The sequence below is a fragment of the Suncus etruscus genome, chromosome 18 (assembly GCF_024139225.1).
Source record: "Suncus etruscus isolate mSunEtr1 chromosome 18, mSunEtr1.pri.cur, whole genome shotgun sequence".
NCBI classification, from domain to species: Eukaryota; Metazoa; Chordata; class Mammalia; order Eulipotyphla; family Soricidae; genus Suncus; species Suncus etruscus.
The window spans coordinates 5,456,644-5,481,570 of NC_064865.1; the positions used below are offsets into that span (position 1 = coordinate 5,456,644).

Genomic DNA, 24,927 nt, shown 5'->3' on the forward strand with positions numbered 1-24,927 from the left:
CTTCTGATGGAAAAACTCTAAGGGAGGGAGAAAAGAAGAGCCTCTTCTGGTACTTTTTTTTAACCTCAGTTTCTCTTTAATTATTTGTTGTTTTTTTTTTTTCAGAAAGTTTTATTTCCTTAATTATTTTTCATGTTGCAAAAACTTTAAGATAGTCGATACTGTCTTTCTGTGGAGGGGGTCAGCGACACAGTTGCTTGTGAAGAATTTCTGTTGTTTTTCTTGACAAATGCTAAAACATGGGGCCCAGGATTTCTCTCTCTTGGCATAGTCTTTATCTAATCCCTACTGGTGCCACAATCATTAGTTGGGAAGAATAAAGATACTTACCCCCTGGAAACCTAGAACTAATATGAGATTATGTAACCAAATAAACTAATAAAAAATTTAATATTCAGTTAAAAAATTAGGTGCCAGGGAGCTACATTTGTGGCCAGTCTGAGAGGTGGGAAACACTAAGTAAATAGTTGGATATTGTGATTTGATTCTATTTTCTTGTTTGTTTGTTTGTTTGTTGCCTTTGCTTTGTACTGTGTTCCTGTACAACCCCCCAAATAAAAGTGGGGTGATAAAAGCCAAAGTTAGGACATTTTAAAAAAAGGCTGTTCAATAAAAATTAGGGCTTCACAAATAATAGGTTAGTGCAATGAGAACAAAAAAGGAATCACTGTGACGATGAATGTTGGTAAAGATAACTCTGATCAAGAGCTGAGTACTGAAAAGAGATAAAGTGATATGCATGATGACCCTTCCACAACAATATTGCAAGTCACAGTGTCTAAAAGAATAAAAGTAATAGAGAGAAGCAAAGTATCTGTGATTGAGGCAGGCACAGGGGAGGATAGGAAGGAAACTGGAGACTCTGGTGGAGGGAAATGTGCACTGGTGAGGGGTCCTGGACTTTGACTAAAACTCAACCATGAACAACTTTGTAACTGTGTATTTTACAGCTATTCAACTAATAATTTATCTTAAAAATAAAAGAAAAAACAAGGTCTCAACCCAAAAGAATCACCTTTTCTGAATATTAATAAACATTCATGTCCTAGGAGATGGGTTACCTTCCGGTTTAAAATCTGGTGTGCGAGGTTAAGCAGCAAGCTCTCAATTCTCCCCAATATAGTTTTTAAAAGACCTATTAATGTGGGGTATTTACTGAATAAGTGACTAGGTTATGAGCAAAGTACAAGAAAGCTTAGGGATATGGAGATCTATCTCTTGAAAAAAGGAGACCAGAAGTCAATATTATTATTTAAAATATTCTGATAAATCTGACCAAAAAACATTAAAGTTCAAAATCAAAAGTGAATTGAATTAGATCATTAACTTCTGTTGAAATCAAAAGATCCTGAAATGTCCAAAACCTTCCATCCATAACTCCTTCCCTTATTTTAAGTGGTTATAATTGATCAGTAACATCCTTTACCCTCAGTATATTAATATTATTTAGGTAAAAGACTCAATCACTGAGAAAAAATATTATTTTGATTTGGCTTGTTTGTATTTAAAGATTAAATAAGGACTCTACAATTGTTGAATTCTGGATCTTAAAGTATGGTCCTTCTTGTAGATCACTGGCCTCAAGAACAGTGCCTTATATCCCTTGGGAATGGAAATAGCCTTTAATGTGTAGGTCATTTTTGCCTGTGCTGGTAAGTTCTTTATATAACTAGATTTTACCCAAATTAAAGGACCTTTGGGGGCATTAAAGTTTTTATCTCCCTGGAGGTTGCTTGGGACATTTCCCCCACAGTAAAAGGACTGGTTCCTCATGCCTTCTTTTTGTAAACTTCTCTGGGGACAAGTTTCTGGGGAGCCTGTGGAAAGGCTTCTGGAAGGTAAAAATGAATCAACTCATTCTGCCTCTAAAGCCTCAGGCTTATAAAATGTCCTCCCAAGATATTTGTTCTTCCTCACTGGGCTGAGGAGCTCTCCTGCTTCCTCCCCTTGGTTCCAATCAACAGCTCCCTTTTTCTTTCAGAGATCCCTGGAGGTAGGTAGATCCAAGGTTGGACTTTGCGTTAGAATTCACTGATGTTTTTCTGGAAAGGATTTGTGCCACGTAGCCCTCTCTGAGAAATGAGCCAAGTCTGGGGCTTTCCAGCACTTGGGAGCCTCACCCCAGACCAAGCAGTGACACAGAAGGACTGATTGTTGAGGGGAGGCATCTGTGGAGATTGACTTTTCTCCAAGGGCATCACTGGGAGAGGGAGTTGATGATTAGCTCATAATTCTTAGTTTTCTTTGCAAAGGACCCTCTGCTCAAGTCAGGTAACCTTTGGAGAAGGTGAAACTTAAAGAGAGCTACTAAAGAAGTGCTAGTTATTTATTTTTGCCTTTTTATGAAATGGCAGTTGAGTCGGAAGAGAGAGTCAAATGGTACATATTTTGAGTTCAAACCACATGGTTTCCTAGTCAGAAAGGCTTATGGACTTTCTTCCTTAGGTGACCCATAATGGTGCCTCAATTCAGCACAGCCTTACTTATCAGAGGCCATAGCTGAACCTGCCAGGAGAGGATGCCCCAGAGCCTCCAGCTAGATCTGCCTCTGGGAATAACTGGAAGATTAGAAAGTCATGTTTGGCCTTTTTCCCCCCAGTTTTTTGTTATTAGGTTGGTTGTTAAATAAAATCATCAGGTCAAGACTTAGATCATGAAAGACCTGTTGTAAAGACTTCCCAGGGAACTTCAAGCCTCATAATGAACTCCTTTATCTCTACCTTTCTCTCTCTTTAACCCCACTCCCATCAGCTTTCTCACACACCAAAAAATTCACTCAAGGCTAAGTATATAGTCAGACCAAGGCAATTAATCTCTCATGAAACAACTACTTCTAAGCAAGCAACTTCCATGGTTGATAGACCCTTGTGGGCCTTTTGGCATCGGCACTGCTCTCCCTCCCATCTCCTTCTCTGTCACCCAGTCTTAAGTTGCAATTCCCATACTTGGATAGCATGCCTGAATGACACAAAAACTGAGATCACCATTAGCCAAGAGCCTAAGAACACCTTGACATTCACAACACTGCAGTAAATGGAGACAGCATCTAAAGTGCTCTCTAATCTGGTCATCAGCATTCCCCAACTGATGTCAGGACAAGAGTATCAGAGAGGAGCAGCCAGCGACTTAAGGTGTGTCTTCCAGATGACTATATCCACAGCCTGTTCCATCCTCCTCCTCAGCCTCTTCCACACTCTGTTTCCCATAATAAAGGAGTGGATCTCTTTCTAATAAGAAAGAAATGGTGCTAGTCCTTGGCCTTTGACTGACAAAAAGGAGGGAGCAAGAGTACACTGCATGGCTTGTTTGTAATGCATCTGAGGAGCTATTTTGATATTGGCAGAAAAGGGTGTTGACAATTGGGGCATTCTCCAGGCGGAACCTCAAATACATTGAACCCAGACTGGATCTGAAGAGTGTGAGAGCTTATTTATTTCTTACAATTTCTCCTTGCAGATTTTTGTGCGATCAGATGAGCAGCGTGTTGATATTAATACAAGGCAGCAGGCTGGAGTTCTGAAGGTGCCAGCAAATTGTCAGATTTGAAAAACAAAACAAAACAAAGATTGTTTCTTGAGGCAATGTGGAAGAGGAGCTCATGAAGCCAGAGTCCTTAGGGAGAAGCTGAGTCCTGCAGAGCAATGGGGCAAGATGGCTTTGCTCAGGATCGGCTGAGGCGCTTGGCGACATCTGCATAGGCCAACTCAATCTCTTGGTCTGAGGCACAGGTGTTGGTGAATTCATCCCGGGCGTAGGCATTCTTGAGGTACCGCCATAAGCCTGTCATCTCAGCTGGGAAGTCATAGTTGCGGTATTTCTTGGCCACAACCTACAACAAAAATGGCAGAACAGAGATGGGATGAAGGCCCTAAGCCAATGATTGAAAAGATATTAGGTGGCATGACTGGTATGTTTACTTGGCAAGAGATGCAGGGCATCATAACATACCAACAACAAAATGTCTGCAGTAAAAGGGCAGGGTTGGGGCCGGGCGGTGGCGCTAAAGGTAAGGTGCCTGCCTTGCCTGCGCTAGCCTTGGACCGCGGTTCGATCCCCCGGTGTCCCATATGGTCCCCCAAGCCAGGAGCAACTTCTGAGCACATAGCCAGGAGTAACCCCTGAGCGTTACCGGGTGTGGCTCAAAAACCAAAAACCAAAAAAAAAAAAAAAAAAAAAAAAGGCAGGGTTGCCTTTTTTTCTATTTTTTTTTAGAATTATTTTATTTATTTATTTTGGTTTTGGGGCCACACTTGGTGGCGTTCAGAGTGACTCCTGACTCTGAATTCAGAAATCACTCCTGGAAATCTCAGGAGACTATAAGGAATGCCGGGAATCCAACCCAGGTTTGTCCCGAGTTGGCCTCATGCAAGGCAATCGCACTACTACTGTGCTATCTCTGTGGCCCTGCCTTTTTTCTATTTTCTAGTCAATAGAATTGATTCTTTGATTCCCCAATTCTTCTAGAAATTTTTCTGTTGGGCACACCTAGATTTGGCTACCTACATGGGATCACAGGACTATTGAGGAAAGCAAAAGAATAGGATGCAGCACAAATGTCTAGCAATATACAAAAAGATAAATTCATTATTGTATACAAGTATAATGACATTTTCAAGATCCATGCAAAGGCTGTAGGAGAAAATTTGTTGACCAGAGACGTTTAATACGTTTTCATTGTTTATGCATCTATGAAAACTAGAAGTATATGTACCAAGATGTTACCACTGCTTGATAGAACTACAGGCAGTGCTTTTTGCTTTTTTCCTTACCCATTTTGTTTTATATAAGTGTCTTTATTGTAGAAAATAAAAAATATATACACACCGAGTTAGTAATAAGTATTTATAGAATCTGTTTAAGCCTTCAAGTTTAAGGTATAATAGAGAGAGAGCAAAGAATGATTTAAGTCTCTCCCTAGTCTGTCACACTTGGGGGCTATGAAGCTGGGAAGTGATGCTGGTGTTGAGAGAAAAACAGCTGTGGTTAAATAGAGTTGAAGAGTACCGGTGCTGGATTTGAGCAGCAACGAACTGCCCCACTTAACAGATGTGTGACTTTAAACTAGTTCTTTTACTTTTCTGGCTCTCCAATTTATCTCTAAAGTAAAGGTATCAATTAGATCTACCCTAGAACTAATTGATACCTTCACTTTAGAGATAAATTGAATAAATATATATATATATATATATATATATATATATATAAGCTTAGAGGGTTGTCTGTCACATACTAACTCTTCAATAAGCTTACCTATAATGCAAATCCTATGCAAATTATATTCAATTAAATTTAAATTATATAGACCTAATCTAGATACCTACATCACTTCTTCCTAGCTTAGTTTAGCTTACGTCAGGTCTCCTTTATAATAGCATCCCTCATGGACTGGTGATCTGGGTAGTCACATAGGAACTTGTCATTCCATAGGGTACTGCTCTACCAGTGGGTCTTTTTTTTGTTTTGTTTTTTGAGTCACACCCAAAGATGCTCAGGGGTTATTCCTGGCTATGCACTCAGAAATTACTCCTGGCTTGGGGGACCATATGGGATGCTGGGGGATCGAACTGCTGTCCATCCTAGGTTAGCAAGTGCAAGGTGCCCTACTGTTTGCACCACTGCTCTGGCCCCTACCAAAGAGTCTTTGTTATCTGAAGTAGAAAAAGTTTATATGGGAAATAAAGAGCAGGTAAAAGAGAGTTACATGCTAAAAAGAAAACTTGGCTTTTCCAGAGTGAAAAAAAATATGAAGTATAAATCCCAAGTAATGGATTCACAGGTCATTTCTCCATAAAGGGCAAATACACCCAAACATAAGGAAGTGTATGTCTTAGGCAGAGATACAGGAAATATCAAAGTCCTTTTTTCACCTTGGCTAGTCATATCTCTTCTCTTATCCTTATTGCTATGGTAAGGATAGCCAAGAGCGCCTCTCAACTACAGCACAGACTTTCAACTTTTCCCCTCATTTTCTCTTTACAGAGAACATCAAACCATAAGCCTTGAGATCCTCCCACTCAGGGATTCTCCGCTTCACTCTCCCTACTCTACTTGGGTTTGCCGTCAGTAATGTGTGGGGTTCCCCCGAAGACTGTGCGTGTGAACCATAAGCCACTGTATGAAAAATTCAGTCTCATGGATTCCCAGGGTAGATGTGTTTTCCCCTCCAGTCTCCTCTGTCGATGACAGCACTAAACTGTATTCTAGTCTGAATCATAGTTACGCTTTCAGTGTCCTGTCTCTCTTTCCTGTCTGGTGAGTGTTTAAGGACTAAAACCACAGCTGCTTCATTTCATTACCCTCAATAATCTCAGCCACACTGCTGGTAAGAGAAATGACAAGATCAAACGTCTGTTTGCTATGTATGCCTTGCAGCACTCTGCAAGCTTTCAATCTTTAAATAACTGCACTGGAGTAGTATAGTCCCAAGAAATACAACTATATATATATATATGTATATATATGTATATATATGTATATATATGAGAAAATTATGAGAGGTTAAGTCAGCTATTCAATGAAAAGTTGCATTTTATAATCTCAATTACATTACCACCAGGCAAGGTGCATTTAGTGCCAAAGGCAAGGAAATCACTTCATTTTATATATTGAATATCTATAGCAATAAAACAATTGAATCCAGGAAAGAATGTAATGGCTGTTCCACTAAGTAATCAGCCACTATCTATTGAGTAATTTTTATACTCGTTATAGTCCCTAAATACAAATCCACACTTCTTTCCACTTTGCACCTCAATTCTGTGTAAATGATAAAGAAGCCCTCTTCTCTAATCTCCTCAACATATGCTGTGCCTACACAAGAAAAAAAAAAGAGAAGCACCTAGTTTGCCTGGAGCCTAGAGTCAGTCCTGTGCCAGGAAACTTCAGGGGTAGGGTCTCCATGTATTTAGACCATAATTTGTCTTTCCATGTCCCTTATGTTTTGGTGGGCCTATGCAAACAAATGCCACTTTAATATCGTTTTTTACTATGTTCTCTTGACTCCAATCCTTAAGAAAAACAACCCATTAAAACTTTTGAGGTTAACTTAAACTAGTAAGCATGTGCATGGAACTAGATAAATGTACTTTGCCCTCAATGTTTAAAGAGTTACATAAGTCTAATATCTTTAGATTATATGGTGTGCTGCTAAGAAACAATATGTACTACAACTGGGGATTTGAGGGACAAAGTAATTGTATTGTACATGGGTTCAGTTTTGTTTTTCTTAATGTTCTTTGGCTGAAAGTTCAAGGCTGGGATATCATCGATGGAACTACTGAGAATCCTGTTTATGGGTGATTGGGCTTCCACTGTAACTTTACCCTGTCCTCTTTCTTTGCATCTTTGTTGTCATAATTAAAATAATAAAAAAAATAATTAATAAAAAAAAAAAAAGAGAAGCACAAAACAATTTTTTTTCTTTTTAAGTTTTGTTATTGTTGTTGTCTGCTGCTGGTTTTTTTTCTTCTTTCTTTTGGGCTTTGTTTGTTTTCTATTTTAAGAGTGTGATTATTGTATGGCTGCTGTCTATATTGCTCTGGTGCTTTTCGAGTTCTTTGTTTGATATTTTTTTTTTTGGTTTTTGGGCCACACCTGGCAGTGCTCAGAGGTTACTCCTGGCTGTCTGCTCAGAAATAGCTCCTGGCAGGCACGGGGGACCATATGGGACACCGGGATTTGAACCAACCACCTTTGGTCCTGGATTGGCTGCTTGCAAGGCAAACACCGCTGTGCTATCTCTCCGGGCCCTTTGTTTGATTTTTTTATATTTTATTTTATTTTTAATTTTTGGACTGTTGTTATATTTTTCTTCTTTTATCCACTCTGCTCTTAAACTGCTATAGCTTCTAGACGAACTCCTCTCATTTTCTGCTTATTCAATTTTTGCCCCATTTTACTTATTATTTTTTTTCTCTTTACTTCAAACAGAACCACACAACTTGAACCATCTTGCCCCACCTCACAAGTGGAGGGAAAAATAATGGAGGGTACCAAGAACAAACAGTCCCATGAACATTAAGTAGAAATTAAAAAAGGTTCAAATTTAAGCACCAAACCCAAAGCTAACGACAACAGAATCAATACCCAATTCATAACATACTAGACACAGAGAGGACCACCTATACTAGCAGCCTAGAGGTTAAAAGAGAGGGATATGGGATGCATGCTGGGAACAGAGGTAGAGGGAGGACAATATTGGTGGTGAGAATGCCCCTGATTCACTATCACTATGTACCTAAAATATTACTGTGAAAGATTTGTAATCCACTGTGATTAAAAAAAAAAAAAGAAGTCCTCCTCTTCTCATGCACCAGTAATTCAACTCTTCCTCACACTCTTCAGACTATCCTTTGCTGTGTCTTTGCTGCTTCTTTCTGCTGAACCTGGGGTGGAGACGAACACACTAGTCACACTATGTCACCTATTCTCTGTTGGGCTCTGCCAAGAGGGAGGCAGGCACTAGAGAGCTTGCAAGGGAAAGAGGAAGTTCCCCTTCCTGTCAGCCTCCTGTTCCTAACAGAGCTGTCTTTGTGCCCACAGCAGATCCTGAATTCAGCCTGCTCTTATGCCCACACTTGCAGTCTCAGAGTCAACCCACTGCAAAGGTTGGATCTTAGCCCCATGACTCCTTCCCCTCAGAATTCTAGAATCTCTGCATCAACTGATTAACACTCCACCTCAGAGGCCAAACATTCAGTTCAGCAAGTTCCCTCATCTAACTTTCCTACTTTCCATCATTCTAATCTCTTCTCTGTCCTCCATTTGGAAGCTACCTCTTGCCAATGGAATTTTGTGCCATGGTTTGTCTTCCAAGGTCTTCAATAATTAGCAATTATTTATGTTTGACTCATAATCATCTATTCAGACCATGTGTGCCCAAGGAGCATAAAATAAGAAGCTTTAATCTCCCATTGGAGCACTTGTCATCCATAAAGGCAGGACTAGCACTCCCCTTCCTTCTCTTACACATCTCTCATCTCCATAGTTCACTTTACTGCAAGTGGAGAGTTCCTTGGTTTATGACCCAGAATAACTGGAAAGAGACTATTGTTGGTGAAATATCAAATCCTTGCCACCAAGGAAAGGACCTGGAAACTAGATTAGATGATAAATATTGATCATAAGGTCCATTCAAAAAAGTATTTTTCATAATGACAAACTGGTCAGTACAGAAGTCTTTCCCTGCTGGAATTCATTTTAAAAAAAAAATTAAGGCTATCATATAAGTTATAAAGTAGTACAGGACTTTAGACATACAATAAATCAAGGCTAATTCAACCACTGGGAGTGTCCAACTTCATCCACCAATGTTCCCAAGTGTATGTCTGAAACCTAACTATAATGGACTTTGTAAATCACAATGGTTTCAATAAAATAAAATCGTAGAGGACCAAGATGTGACCTATCAGTGGAATCATATTCATGAATGTACAAGGCTCCAAGTTCAATCCCTGACAATCTAACAACAAAAAATAGACAATCCTTTCTGGAGCCACAAGCCTTCTACTTAGATAATATAATTTCTCTTTCTTTATGAAGTGTGCTCTCTCTCCTCTCATATTTCTTAAGTAAAACTCTTTCATTTCAAGAAAATTTTAATAAAATAATATCAATATAATTTATTTTTTATTGGTATTTCCCTTCCTGATTTCTTTCATTATTTGAATAGGTCAGAGGTCACCATCTAGCAGGAGAGTCCTAGGGAAGAGATGTCTTCTCTAGCTACCATCTGCACAGCCTGGGTCTTGGCTATAGATCTAGTTGCTTGCTCACAAGCAACTTGAATTCAGTCAACCTAGTTTTAATTTTCAGTATCCACATTATCCCCTAAATACCACCTGGAGTAATCCCTGAGTAAAAACTTAGAAGTAACTCCTGAGTACATCAGCAAGTAAATCAAGCAAACCAAGAAAAGTTGACCCCTCAAATAAGGATATGAGCCACTAATAGGGACTCAGATGATAAAAGTTCCAAGTGCTCTCTCACCTGTGATAGAAATAACTTGGTTTCTTGCAATAAAAATTGACTTGAAAGTGAGACCCGAGAGGGAGAGAGAGCAAAAAAGAGCAGGAGAGGTTACAAAAGAACATGACCATACTCATGATCTGCCTTTGCTTTTTTCATATGAAAATGTTTAGCTCCGAAAGCCCAGATTAACTTTTGGCATCACAAGATAAACTGAGGCTTGAATTGGCTCCCTTTCATTCTTTCTGCATTTCAGAGGTTTGCCAGGTTTCTGGGATCTGATAAACTGATCAGCAAAAATCCAAGAAGATGGGGGCGAGGCCCAACCTTGATCCCATTGCAAGCTATTTTCTCTCTGAACCCAATTTTTCCAGGTCAACAACGAATTGAATTTCATCCAAGGACAAATGGGACTAGACTGAGCCTTCAGAGCAGGATGGAAATGGATAAATCAATTGTAGGGGGAAAAAAAAAAGTACAACACCTGAGTGATATATGTTTATCTTGCTCAGCAAGTCATGCTTGACTACTTGTCAACACATGTTTTAGTAAAAGAGAAAAAAAGCAGAGAAAAGAAAGTGAGAAGGAGAGGAATACATATTTCTTCTATCTTGGGGGTAGGGAAAGGTGTTTGGGTCACATCCTGTAGTGCTTAAGGCGTACTCCTAGCTATGTACTCAGGTATTACTGCTATCACTGCTGGTGGTGGTCAGAGTGCATATGTGGTCCCGGGGATAATACTTGGATTGTCTGTGTGGAAGACAAATAGCTTAATACTATCCCTCTCTCCCTACCTATTGCTCCCATAAGACATGAGGAAAATGAATTCCAAAAGATGAAATCATCTGTCCAGCTCACATTTGTAGTTGATAGAGAGTATAGAAATGGAATGTGGATCACCTAGGTTCCATCACATCACTGTCTAGATTAGAATTATTTGTTCAAAAATGGTGTCCCCTGGCTCAAGAAAAGAGAACCTAGCATAGTGGGGATTGTAGTGGTGGTGGTGGTGTGTGTAGGGTGGAGAGTAACTAAAGTATTTAATCTTCTCAAAGTAATATAGCTTGACTAGGCCTCAGAATGGCCAATGCCTTGGTTCTGATCTCAGAATATCTTTAAATCCATAGGTTATGGATTTACTACCCAACCCCGTAGTTGGACTACCCAACACTGTTTATGGACTACCTAACCCTGTAGTCCTGGCATACAGTCTCCACTATGACTGAACCCATGGGCAGACCAGTGAACCTCCAAATACACAAACACAACTAGTGTACTAAGTTATTTCAGCTCAAGCTGGTGTATAATCAGATTAGAGTAAAGCCTGCACTTCCAGGCCATGTCTTCCACTGAAACAGGTGGTCAATATGTTTGTGATAGCTGGAATTATGACTGAATATGGTTGAAGCAATATAAATGATCTAATTCAAATCTTCTTGAAAAGGGACAGAAGAGACTGGATCACAAAACTGTGAGACGATCAAATGACAAATCAACTAGAAATTATTAAAGTGTCATCATGTGACCACCACATTCTTAGAGAATGCCCTACCCTCACAGAGCTTGCTTGGATGAGACCATCAGATGAGAGAACAGATCAGAGTATTGTTATAAAAGTATACCATGTTCTTTTCTAGGCTGGCAAGGGTTAGGAAAGGATTTGAGGAGTCTGGGTTTCGAGAATGCTGGATGGGTCAACTATTGTCCTGAAAAGAAATGAGAGCACAGCCATGCCATGTGTTGCTCCAGAGAAAAGGGCATATCTGTTTGGGTTCAGGATTAGGAGAGTTTTTACTATTCAGTCATTCAAAGCTGTAGAAATGAACCATTTGTCAAAGAGTTCACAACCAGAAATTTCATTCACAGCTATACAGAAACCCAGACACATAGAAGTGAGCTGGGAAGTTGTTTTGAATGACCTTGGAATCCCTTCTTTCCAGCTGTCACATTCCAAGAAACATCTATGAAGGAGCATAGTGCATATGGAAGATATCCTAACAGGTTCAGCAATACAGAGAAATGGATATTGTTTCTTGCAGCCTCTGGCTCTTCAACAGTGAGATGGAGAAAATATTAGGTATGTGCACAAAGGTTACATGCAGAGGAGGAGAATTTTTGTTGTTGTTGTTGCTGTTGTTGTTGTTGTTGTTATCTTTGTGGAGTCATGCCCTCCATGACATCAGGAGTTGCTTCTGATTCTGTTCTAAAAAAATTACTGCTGGCAGGCCAGTGGACCATATGGGATGATTTGGATCAAACTTGAGTTGGCTCTGTGCAAAACAAATGCCCTACCCACTGTGCTGTCACTCTGGCCCCAAGAGGAGAGTATTTAATAGAGATATGAGGGCATAGACAGTGAAAACATATGAGAAAAAGGCAAGGAAAGGCTTTTGGAGTGACAGAATCACATGTAATTCTACATGGTCCAATAAAGGCAACTACCACATATTCAATATACCTGGTCCTATTATGTCATTTTTATTATCCCAACAAACTTAAATGTAAGCAATATTTGTTTATTTTACAGATGAAACTAGCTGAAACTTAGAAAAGCTATGCAGCCATAACCAGCATGCATGGCTGGTCTTGGATTCCTATTTATGTGGCTTCAGTGTCCTAAACTATGCAGCAGAAGACACTGTCCTTGACTCATTATTTACCTGAGATTATGATGAGAATTGAATTTAGTATAGCCCATTGATATAAACTTTTCCATCTTCCTTACCTTGACCACATGGAGTTTGGGCAACAGATTGCAGTCAGCCAGGGTCAGCTCATCTCCATCTAGGAACTTGCGTCGGGACCCTTTGTCTTCATCTCCACAAATGTTGGCATCAATCTCTTCTGGCAGAGGGGTGTTCAGGTAGTCATCCAGTTTCTGCAGCACCTTGGTCAATCCTTTCTCAAGGGCTAGGAGAGAATAACAAAAGATGCTATCTTTTGGGTACAGGCACTGGGCTTCAGAAAAATTGTCTCTCTTGCCACACTGAGAGCTTACCACACATTACAGACTCTCAGACAAATGAATATGAATCATAACACAGTGAAAAAGAAATGTATATAGTGGCCTGAAAAAGCAAACATAAACCAAACAACACACTTATTAATCTCATTTTTTGAAAAAGAGATATTGAAGTATGACCATTTAAATGTATGGCAAAATGTTCATACCACTGACCCCCAAAATGCAATAATAGTCAAGTTTTTAATTTTCTTACTTTGTTTTATCAGTGTCATGCCAATATTCCATAGTAAATCTACAGAATTGTGAACAAAGAAATTAAACATACCTGGCAATAGCTTAAAGATCCTAGGAAAGGAGTCAAAACAATAGTACAGTAAATAAAACACTTGTCTTGCACAGGGATGACCAGTGTTCAATCCCCAGACCCACATACGATTTCTCTCAAGTCCTGCCAGGAGCTATTTCTGAGTATAGGACCAGTTAGAACACCATGAGCAGGACTTGGTTTGGCCACCAAAAAAAACAATAAAGGTTTTAAGAGAGAAATACACACCAGGATTTATGATAGTATTAACTATAGTTTGCCCAATTGAACAAGAGATGGAGACCTTCCTTCTAGTAACACATGCCATTGGAAAGGGAATGCATCTGTTAGTGCTATTGGTGGGACTTCATGAAAGTATATGGAAACCATAGATAGATACCTAAGAATAGAGGGCTGTTCTAAAATCAGAGTTCCCCACAACTGAAGGAAGAAAATGTAGCAGGAAACATGTAGCTGAACAATAGTCTTGAAGTAAACACTGCTAGAAATCAATTCACTCAGTTTCCACCTGCACTCTCACAACCCATACAGCTTAGAACACTGAACCAGGATTGTACCCTGAGCTGGAGGACAGAATGGAGATGACCAACCTTGACCATTGTACCTGTACAATCAATCAGCCCTATTAGACCCAACAACTACTTTCTCCACATTGTGGTTTAGAAGATTACATAGAAGTCATGGACATCTGTCCTAACTCCTAATATTTGAGAAGTTTTAATAATTTTGAATTTGAGGTAATTTTAGGTCTTATGTTGATGTATTTAGCTCTAGAAGATAAAAGGAGTGGGGTTTTCCCAAAAGGAAAAGCCCAGGGGAAGATACTCATGTTCTGAACTTTCCTAATGTTCATCTCCTTAGCAGTAACTCCACATATAACCCAAATCTGTCTTTTCAGAGAAGGCCTTTTGTTTGAGACAATGAAATAACACCAGTCCAAGATAAATCAATAGAACACTTACTGGAATGTTTTAAAACAGACTGGAAGTTAAATAATTTCTCAGTACTTCATTTTCCCTGGTGTGGTATTTGAACATGCACTTCATCATCTGCTTTGTGTTTCCAGTTTGGGAGAATAGAGTAAAAAGAGCTGGGAAAAAATGCTTGTATTCTCCTTAGCATTTGTCTAAACTGGGATGGGTGTGCAAGCCTACTCAACAGCAATAGCAAAGGGTGGACACACAATGCCTATTATGCTTTCTCAGGCGCCCACCAAAATGCTTGTGATTTACATTAAGGTTGTTTGTTTCCTTCTACTACTCTCAGTTATTGAATATGAAATCTTGATAACAGTGGAAAAAGGATAAATCAAATGGAATACCTGTCTCAGTGTAATTAACTGATATCTTCTGAGGGAAAGAGATAGATGACAGGAAATAAAACCATAACAATGCAGTCCTTAAAGGGGGCTGGGGAGATAGCATGGAGGTAAGGCATTTGCCTTTCATGTGGAAGGTCATCGGTTCGAATCCCGGCATCCCATATGGTCCCCCCTGCCTGCCAGGAGCAATTTCTGAGCATGGAGCCAGGAGTAACCTCTGAGCACTGTCAGGTGTGACCCAAAAACCACCAAAAAAAAAAAAACTGCTTAAAGAACTGAGAAGGGGGGCCAGGAAGGTGGAGCTAGAAGTAAGGTGTCTGCCTTGCAAGCGCTAGCGTAGGACGGACCGCGGTTCGATCCCCCGGCGTCCCATATGGTCCCCCTCCAAGTCAGGGGCGATTTCTGAGCTCATAGCCAGGAGTAACCCCTGAACCTCAAATGGGTGTGGCCCAAAAACAAACAGACAAAAAAAAAAAAAGAACTGAGAAGGCCGCTTGGTTCTCTAACCAAATTGGTGTTAATGAGCAAGTTGATATTCATATTTGAAAGCTTTCATGACATTTCCTATGGAAGCCTAGGACAAGTAAAGCTCATGAGAGTAGGAACTTCTGGATAATTTGGATCAACTGCAGCAGTTTCTCCAGTGATCTCTTTAGATGAATCAATAGTATTTGTCAATGTATCTGGTTGTAATTAATGTTCCAACTGTGACATAACAACTGTGTTTCAACCATGATATGTGTGCTGGCATGTCCTCTGTGTGTCAGTTTTATCCCTTTCACTTGTGATCAGCAGTAGGAGAATGCAAGTTGGTGATGGTGGAGGGAAAAGGAGATGAGGTAGCAGAGAAGGGGCTATGAAGCCTGGCATTCACTCTGTGTTTACATTTTGTCCCTGCAAGATGAATTTACTGCTTTACTGCTGAAGTCTAAGCTTCAAGGTCCCTTATACAATAACCGGGCTTTTTTCAAGACCTTAAACCTGATTTTTAAAGTTTCTTGTTTGTATTTATTACATTGGCTTCAGACCCAACAAATTCTGTAAACATCCCTGATCCTGGCACTTACTAGGTGTGAGCTTGGGCAAGTTCCTTGACTTTAACGAGCTTTAATCTCCTCATGTTAATGGTTGGACTGAAGATCCCTAATCCTTAGAAAATTGTTGTGAGAATAAACTTAGATGTTTCAGGGGAAAGTGCATCCAGTGTGTGGAGCCATTCTCAGCTATTAATTGGCGACAGTCATCAAATCACATTAACAAACTGACAGTTTTCCACAATGGTTGACTCCCTCTGACACCTTTGGCCAGTATATATTCCTCAAAAACCCAGGAGATAACGTAAAGAGGTTAACATTTATACCTTGCATGCCACTGACTCTAGTTTAATCTCTATCACTACATGTTCCCCAAACATCAGTAGGTGCTATCATGGTGGTTCCAAAAATTGCTGACTTGAACCAAGTGATCTTCTGTACTGTAGGACTGCAATAGCTCTGCGTCTTTGAGCTCCCTCATTTAAGATCAGACTGTCGGACCTGAGTTCTGAACAAGGAGGGACTCCATTTTGTAAAAACCACATGGCAGACTTCTCAGGTTCTGAGCAGGGAGAGAGATGCCATTTTTTAAGAACCACATGGTGTAAGACACATGCTAGGTCTTTATAAGCATATTTCCATAGACCCTGGCCCAAGCTACTTGGCCATGCCAGATAGCCTATCAGGGAAGGGCAAGGGAGCAATAGGAAGGTACCTACAATAGCCAATCATTTTAAAGATTAACAAAAAGCTGGAACCTCCCTATATCCTTTCCCTTTACAACCTTCCTCATGACCTTGGAAGGGGCTCATCTCCTTTGGGGGATGGCCCTGCCTGGCCAATGTGAGCACCTTGTTGGCAGACAGATACAAAATAAAGTATTAAACTTTATTTTAAACAGATTAAAATTGTGTGGTCTCGTCCTTTTACTCCCGACCTGAGCAAGACCCAATTGGTTGACAATAACTGGGAAGGACACTAGACCTTTTGAGCAAGACTTGAGAAGCCCACTTCAAAAAAAGAAAAAGAAAAAAAAGCAAGATGCAGCTAAGAATGAAAAATCCCGAGTAACTCCAAGTCTGAGGTCTAGATTCAGAATGAAGAAATTAATTGCTTTGCTTAATGGTTTAGTACAGTCACAGTTCAGTCCCTTGTACTTTCTCGAGATCTTTGTTAGGGACAAGTAGTACAGAAAGGCCTGGATGTTGAGAGGATAATAGATGCAGCACACGTTGAGTTTGATATTCCATACTGCTGCTCTATTATTTAATAACCAATGCCAGCACCAATACAGTCTCTGCCAATTCTTTCCCCTCCTACCTGCCAACTCATTCCTCAAGTCCTGGCTTAATATATTCTCCATAGAACTAAATAGTCTCTTGTAGCTGATGTGGCTGATAATACCTGAGTCCTAAAACTCTAGGTGCTGAATTTCCTGCTCTGCTACTAGTGAAAGGATGTGAAAGAAACCAAAAGGACAAGAAGATGAATATTTTTTCAGGGTTAATATTTGAGACTTTCCTGCCAAAAAGTGGCAGGAAAGGCCAACAGTCTCACACCCTAGTAAATAAGTCTGAGGACAAGGGACCCCCAAGGTCCAAAATTGCTAAAAATCCAACTATATGATGGATAACATCGAACTGCTTACTTCTCTTCTCCCCGCCTTCTTATAAAGATTTATTCTGTACCACACACAAATGCAGTGGGTAAAATATGTGATGAGGAAACAAGGGGAATAGTTCATAAATATTCTCAGCCATATGCAAACAATCTCAAATTTATTTTTCTCCTTTTTAAGGAGGGAAAAAATCCACCCATTCCATGATCACTTCCAGATTCATTGAGGTTGATATTACATAAGACCCAATATTGTTTTCTCGTTGTAGAGAAATAATGACTTGGAAACAGCAATTTGAGTTAAGAAAATAATACACTCTTACTAGGCCATGGAGGCAGAATGGGGTGCAGGGAGCCAAGGATCGAGTTCAGCCTGCAACAATCCCTTTGCAAGCACAGCTCCCCATGGCTGGCCTGCTCTCTTGGGCCAGAGAGAAACTCGGCAGCAAACAACCAGCAGAGCCAGAGGGGTTCAGACTTCACCTGGAGTAGACCAAATCTCAGTGTGGTCTCCAAAAGGAGGGGATAGCTCTGTGAACTCATTTGCTCTGCTCTATACACAGCTTAGGATGTGTGGCTTTTCTATGGCATGGGCATTTGTAGAGATTAAAAATCATCTGCAACAGACTGGGGGGGTCAGTTCACCTCTCCCCCAGGAAGGAGGACGTGGCTACAGGCTCCAGACCTAGGCCCTGAGCCCTTGCTAGGCCAAGTTCTACCTCTCTTTGCATTTTCCTAAGGCACCAGAAGAAAATACATTGTCTGGATATCTCAAGGGGGGTGGCGATGTTTTTGTCCCTGACCATTTAAATTCACAGCTATGGCAATGACTGTTCAGCTTCATTTAATAAAGAGGTTGCATCTAGGATATAGCCTAGAGACACCTGCTTGTGCAAGCCAATTAACTAGTCCATGCACTCCTGGGATAGAGCATACAAATGTAGCTTGTTTGGTTTTTAACTGCTGTTGGTCTTCCTGACAAGCTCCCAGACTCTGGGAAAACAATAACTTTAATTTACCCCATTCTGAATTATAACCTAGTCTGATGCAATAATCTAATTGAGAATTCTCAGTCTCTTTTTGCATAAAAATTTTTATGGTTTCTCAGTGCCTCCTCTATTACTCTTCCCTGATTAACAATGGAGTGGGAGTTGGAGACTTCCAGGGCACTGAGAGATGGGAGTTTGGGGTGATGCACCTAATCTCAGCTCTGCTGAACTTCCACTTCCTGTCAGAATAACCTCTGAGGATATTGCCCATAAGGTTGTGGTCAGAGGTGAACTTTCTTCCCTCCTAATCCTGAAAAGTTCAAATTCCTACTTTTCCTTAACCCTCACTCTTCCCTGCATTCCCAAGTTTCAGCATCTTTCCATGAATGTCCCCTATCAAAAATTCCACCAGGGCCCAGAGAGATAATAGAGTTTCTAAGGGACTTGCCTTAAATGTGGCCAATCCTGATTTGAGCCCCACCAACACACAAATTCGCCCTAAAACTGTCGAGTGATTTCTGAACACAGAGCCCTCAATACACCGTGAACATACCCAAATGAGGCCCTAAACAAAGAACCCAACCAAAAAAGCCTATTAGTATATCAACCCTGGACAAAGAACAAGCCTCCTTGTGAGCTAAATCCTCCGTCCCCAATTGGAGAAGTGAGCCCGCACACATGGTTCTTGAAGAATGGAATTTGGAACATTTGAATATAATGGCTTGACATGCAAGACTATTTTCATCTTGAAAGTGCTATTCTGAATACCAAAAGATAAGTCTTGGATTTCTTTTTCAAAATTTCTCTTCTAGAAGTCCCTCCTACCATGGGTCCACAGATGCATAGATAGATTAGAATTAAGTATTCAGAAAAGCAAAGATAATTTTTTCCCCTTTACTATTAGGCCTCCTGAATGAATTAGGAGAAATACCAGGATTTTATAGGGCCTTGGCCAGAGTGCATTGTGGGTAACACACTTGTGCCTTGCTTTCGACTGACTTGCTTTTGATCTCCAACATTTCATTGGGTCTCTTGAGCACCACCCGGGGTAGGTCCCAAGGGCTCCAGAGCAAGAGAAACTCTCAAGTATGTTTGGCCCCAAAACAAAAGCCAAAATACCAGGATTTTATAACAGGGCTTTAAATTCTAATAATAAAGATTTTATTTTCTCTTTCCACGCCATCTCTGGGAGCCAAGGTCTTCTTGCTTTTGGGGGATTTGGGATCCATTGAGCCTGCCACATTCCTTCCTGGAGGCAACCTTTCCTTACATACCCTACTTTCCCTGATGTGAGATTGGTACAGGCTCTAACTCTATAATAGCATTTTTTTTCTAGATAATTTGGTAATGTTTCTATTCTTTAATTAATGGATTTATTTTCTGAGAAATAAACTTTAGAGGGGAGAGTTGGGGCCACACCCATTATTCCTCAGATGCTACTCCTGGTTTTATGTTCAAGGGTTATTCCTGGTGGTACTTGAGAGACTATATATATGTAGTACTAGAGATCAAACCAGATCAGCCTCACATTTTAAATCCTGTGCTATCTTTCTGGGCCCATTTTTCTCCCCGGAGTTATTGGTATTCATAGTTATTAAAGTGAGTCCAGAGGAAGACTCTTTTTTTCCCTGAGAGTCTTACAGAAGCTTTCACATTGTTTCTCAGTGAGGAATATCACCTCTAACTACACTTGAGGCCAAGATTGCCATATAGTGAGATCATCTCAGGCTGTGCTTAGTAGAAAGAAATATGCTGATGTTGAAAAAGAAATCACCTGAGGACTGTAGATTTTCACTTCTCATCTTCTCATTGGAGAATATAACATTAATTTATCCAAGGGAGGAGGAGGGGGAGGGAGCAAGGGAGAGGAGAAGGAAGGAAAAAAAGGAAAGGAAGGAAAAAAAGGAAAGGAAGGAAAGAAGGAAGGAAGGAAGGAAGGAAGGAAGGAAGGAAGGAAGGAAGGAAGGAAGGAAGGAAGGAAGGAAGGAAGGAAGGAAAGAAGGGAGGAGGGGAGAAAAGGGAGGGAGGAAGGAAGGAGGGGAGAAAAGGGAGGGAGAGAAGAAGAAAGGAAGGAGGGAAAGAAGGGAGGAGAAGAAAAAAGGGAGGGAGGGAAGAAGGGAGGAAGGAAGGAAGGAAACTAAATACATGTAGCTATTTGAGATGACCATGCTAGAGATTTCCCTGGGTGTTATATTTAGCTGAAGAGAAAACATGAAAATGCCACACCTTGTTGATATTGTTGAACGTGGGAGTGTAGTGGGAGACTAAAATCAGTGAGAATTTGCTACCACCTTCCCTCACCTCCTTGTAGGAAGTAGCTATAGAAACAAAGAGAAACCAAATTATTCAGCACAAGAAGTGTGGGTGTGAGTGAATGTGTGTGTGTGTGTGTGTGTGTGTGTGTGTGTGTGTGTGTGTGTGTGTGTGTGTGTGTGTGTTGGGAGGAGTATAGGAAGAGAAAACTAGGGAAAGGAGAGACTGGATAGGCCAGGGCAGTGCTGATTCTGGGTCAGTAAAAGAGCAAACATAGGTGAGCAGTAACAAAGTTGTTGCCATACAGAAAACAATTCATTGGGGAGAAACAGTAACTATGACCTAAGAAGAGGACATGAAACTTTTTAGGACATTTCCATTTATGATGGATAAATAATCCCCCCTACTTGCCCCCATACACACAGGTAGACCTCAGCAGAGATCTGCATTCATCTTTCAGGTTTGGTGAAATTATATTACAAAACTCCTTAAAGAGGGAAAGAGAGCCTGACCAGTAAAAGTTGGATTGCAAGAATATGTATGACCACACAGGGATAGATAAAGCAAGTGGGCACCAACACAACGCTGAACTTCTGGAAACCATAGCAGGAAAGGGTAATCCTTGATGCTTTCTGGTCTCTTAAAATGGCATACAATCTACTCCTTAGCTGTATGGAGCCAGACATGACAGGGTGTTGGTCGAATTCCAATGTGGTTTTTCTCTTGGCTTCTGTGCAGTTCCGGGGTCCCCTGACTATGTTAGCAATAATACTGGTAACACTATGGTAGGGACAAAAAGAGCCTGATGTGACAAATATATGTCAGGGACATCCAAAATCTTGACCCCTGAGAGGATGTGTGATAATTGACAAGCATAGTAGCACTCAAGAAGCATAAGTGTGAATCTTACCACTGAAAATGGTTACTCAAGAGTTTCCATTAAAGCAATTTGGTGCATAGCAGAACCCAGTGTAATGGGAGCAAAGATTATTCGTATAGTTGTAGAACTTATATTTGTGAGAGGTTGGGAAGCATCCCTCCCATCTAAGGGAAAGACTAGAGAACAAAGGATGATCTTGAAAAAGTATTTGGGTATCTAAAATGAAGCTTATCTGAACCTCCAGAATTTCCTGGAAGCTATAAGAAAAATTATGCTAGGAGAATGCAGGAGGGCTAAGGAACAGAAGCTCATGCTTAGATACCCCAATTCTTGATTCATCCCAAATCACCTGAAATCATCTCTCTGGGGTTGTCATTGTTCTCACCAAGCCATTTGGGTTTGTCTAAATGTTCTTGGTCTGAAGCTGATTTTTGAGAAAGCAAAATGCAATGACCACTTTAACAGATACCCTGCTGATCCCTTGGGTAGGGACAGCTGAGTTGGGAAATTCAGCACTTTTAGTGTCTGTTCTAAAAATGATATCACCCTAAACTGGGAGGAAGGAGTAAACGTCAAACACGTATGCTTCTTCTCAGAAAATGAAAGAGTAATCTTTACTCTTAAGGCAGGATTTATGTCAGGTTGTGTAACTAGGGTCTTATTTAGACACTACAACGGACCCTCTATTTCCTGTACCCTATTTTCTGTTCCCTCTATTTTTAAAAAATTTGGATACTTTGCCTTGAGGAAGAGATAGATTCTGCTTATCATTTCTTCCCCATGCCCTAGCAGGGATAATTATGGGGGGGAGGAAATCATCTTCTTGGGTTTGGAGACATAACACAGTGTGTAGGTAATTTTCTTGCAAGCAATCAACCCTGATTCAATCCCTGACACCACACTTGGTCTCCTGAGCATTTCCAAGAGTGACCCCTGAACAGAGGCAAGAGCACGATCATGCGTGGTCCCCAAGCCTACGCCTTCCAAATCATCTTTTTGTTTCATTTTGTTTATGTTTTTATTTTCGGGCCACACCGGTAGCACTCAAAAGTTACTCCTAGCTCTGTGCTCAGAAATCGTTTCTGGCAGGCTTGGGGAACCATATGGGATGCTGGGAATCAAACCCAGCTTTGTCCTGGGTTGGCAGCATGGAAGTCAAACGCCCTACTGCTGTGCTATCATTCAAGCCCTCAAATAATCTTTTTTTTTTAATGCGGCTCCACAAATTGGCCTTATGCTTATTTGCCTTATGTTCAGATGTATTTTTCCCTAACACAAATAACTATTATTATTATTATTATTAATTATTATTATTAAAATAAAAGGCAATGATTTATGTTGAAAACACCCATATGGTAAAGAATTCGGGACAACCCAGTAGACCTTCCATAAGATTATTGTTTGTAAGGCATGAAGGGAAGGAAGGCATGGATATTAGAGGCCATTTCAGACCCAGTTTATGTTGCAAGTCTCCTCAAAGCCACAGTCAATTTAATGAGAGTATCATGTAGGTCTTCGGATTTAGATGGTGTGTGTGTGTGTGTGTGTGTGTGTGTGTGTGTGTGTGTGTGTGTGTGTGTGTACAGTCTGTACCATGTAAGCACCCCCAATGTTTATTTATCAACAAGAGGAGAGCGAGAGACAGAACAACTGACAGGACAGAATCCCAGCCCAAAAGGAAACTGCAGAGATCTGCCAGGGAGGATGCAAGCTGGCAGGCAGTGGGGGACTGACTGTTCTCTATTAGGCAGGCCGGGTCCACTCCAACAGTGGGGCAGGGGCTCCCCCTTCTGGACTTTCCTTGAGAATCCACGGGAGTACTTTGGATGCGCTTCCAGGTCTGCGTGTTTCCTATTAGGCTTTCCAGAAACTCATAAATGGTTGTAAAACCCATTGTACTAATAGAAAGAAGGACATAAATGCTGACTGAAGCTATTAATGCCGTTGTAGTTTATGTTGCAGATCCAGTCAGGCTAGAAACGGTGAGTATTTTACGGCTGCTTTAGAACAGGTAATTTTTAAGTCAAGCCTTTGCAAACAACTGGCTAAGAGAGACTCTCCCTTTCTCCTTCACACGTTTTGACCTTTAGAGTTCACAGATTTTCTTTCTCAACGCTTCCTCTCCACGCCAAACACTCAGACCCAAGTGAGTTAACCACATTTTGTCTTCTTTCAGCCACATCTTTTATTTAAGAGCCATTAACAAATTTAAAAGCTGCCGCTCTTGCCACCACAACTCTAAACTGAAACAACGACTGGCTTTAGTCATTCTATGATTATTTTATAACTTCTCCTGTTGCCCATTTTTCATTGGCTAAACTGTGATCTCCTGAACATTCTTAGCGGCCTGGGGTTGGTGCTGTTATCCAGTAAGTGGACTGCTGAGCCAGACGACCAACCAAGAAGCTGGGATTGGTGAATTGATGTATTGTCAAACGTGTTGTTCAAGGAGTGTCTGTGATGTGGTGTAACACATGGGGTTATTCAAAGACTATCTGTGGCCTGCAGACTCATTGATCACAGTTTCCTAAATGACCCACTCTTCTATAAGCCTCAACCTGACCTGGAAAGTGACTCAAGTGGCAGAGAACATTCCTCCTATATGAGAAACCCCAGTTACATGCCAATGTTGGTACTCCTTTCTATCCTGAACACTGCCACATGTGGCCCTATAATAAAATAAAATCAGGTGCCAGAGAGTAGGGAAGGCCCTTGCCTTGCACATGGCAGGCATGTCTACCCAGGCACAACATATATAGTTCCTTGAACCCTGCCAAGAACGAAACCTGAGCACAGAGAGAGAAGTAAGCCCTGAGTACCAGCAGGGCTTAATTTAAAACAATAATTTAAAAAATTAAATTTAAAAATATAATAAGGGGGGCCGGTGAGGTGGAGCTAGAGGTAAGGTGTCTGCCTTGCAAGCGCTAGCCAGGGAAGGACCCCGGTTTGATCCCCCGGCTTCCCATATGGTCCCCCCAAGCTAGGGGCAATTTCTGAGCGCTTAGCCAGGAATAACTCCTGAGCATCAAACAGGTGTGCCAGAACAATAGCCCACCAAGTAGGGCATTTACCTTGCTTGCAGCTAACCTAGATTCAATCACTGTCACCTCATATTGTCCCCTAAGTACTTCCACAAATAATTCCTGCATGCAGAGCCTGGAGTAATACCTGAGCATCATGAGGTATGGCTAAACATATTATTTTCAGCCATAAGAAAGAAAAGAAGGGTGGCAGTATGGGATGGACACTGGGAACATTGGTGGGGGGAATTTAACTCTGATATTGGGATTATTACTGCAACACTGTATTCCTAAAACCCAACTATGAATGATTTTGTAAATCACAATGGTTTAATAAAATGTTTTTTAAAAATAAAAACTCATTTCTCCACAGATGTTCAGTAATGATTCTATTAAGTCAACAGCGTACACAAGTTAAGAGTGCAAACCTGCTGTCTCCGTTAAGAACTAGCTCTGATACATCCTAGTTTAAGAGAGCAGTTTAACCTCTTGGGACTCAATTTCCACCCCTGAAAAATGGACATCAGAGCCCAGCACACTGTAGACTGTGGTCATGA

At 40.7% G+C, this 24,927-nt stretch overlaps 1 protein-coding gene across 2 annotated transcripts in view; it reads right to left on the bottom strand.

Annotated features, from left to right (window-relative positions):
• Positions 1–3,410: 3,410 nt before the first annotated feature.
• CLIC5 (chloride intracellular channel 5) overlaps positions 3,411–24,927 on the bottom strand; it is a 197,786-nt gene continuing 176,269 nt past the window's right edge. For both annotated transcript variants that reach the window (XM_049765513.1, XM_049765514.1), the window contains exons 5-6: positions 12,692–12,876; positions 3,411–3,829 (exon numbers count right to left, since the gene is read on the bottom strand). In XM_049765513.1, the coding sequence (XP_049621470.1) occupies positions 3,662–3,829; positions 12,692–12,876 (353 nt within the window). In that variant the 3' untranslated portion in view covers positions 3,411–3,661. The remainder of the gene's footprint in view (positions 3,830–12,691; positions 12,877–24,927) is intronic.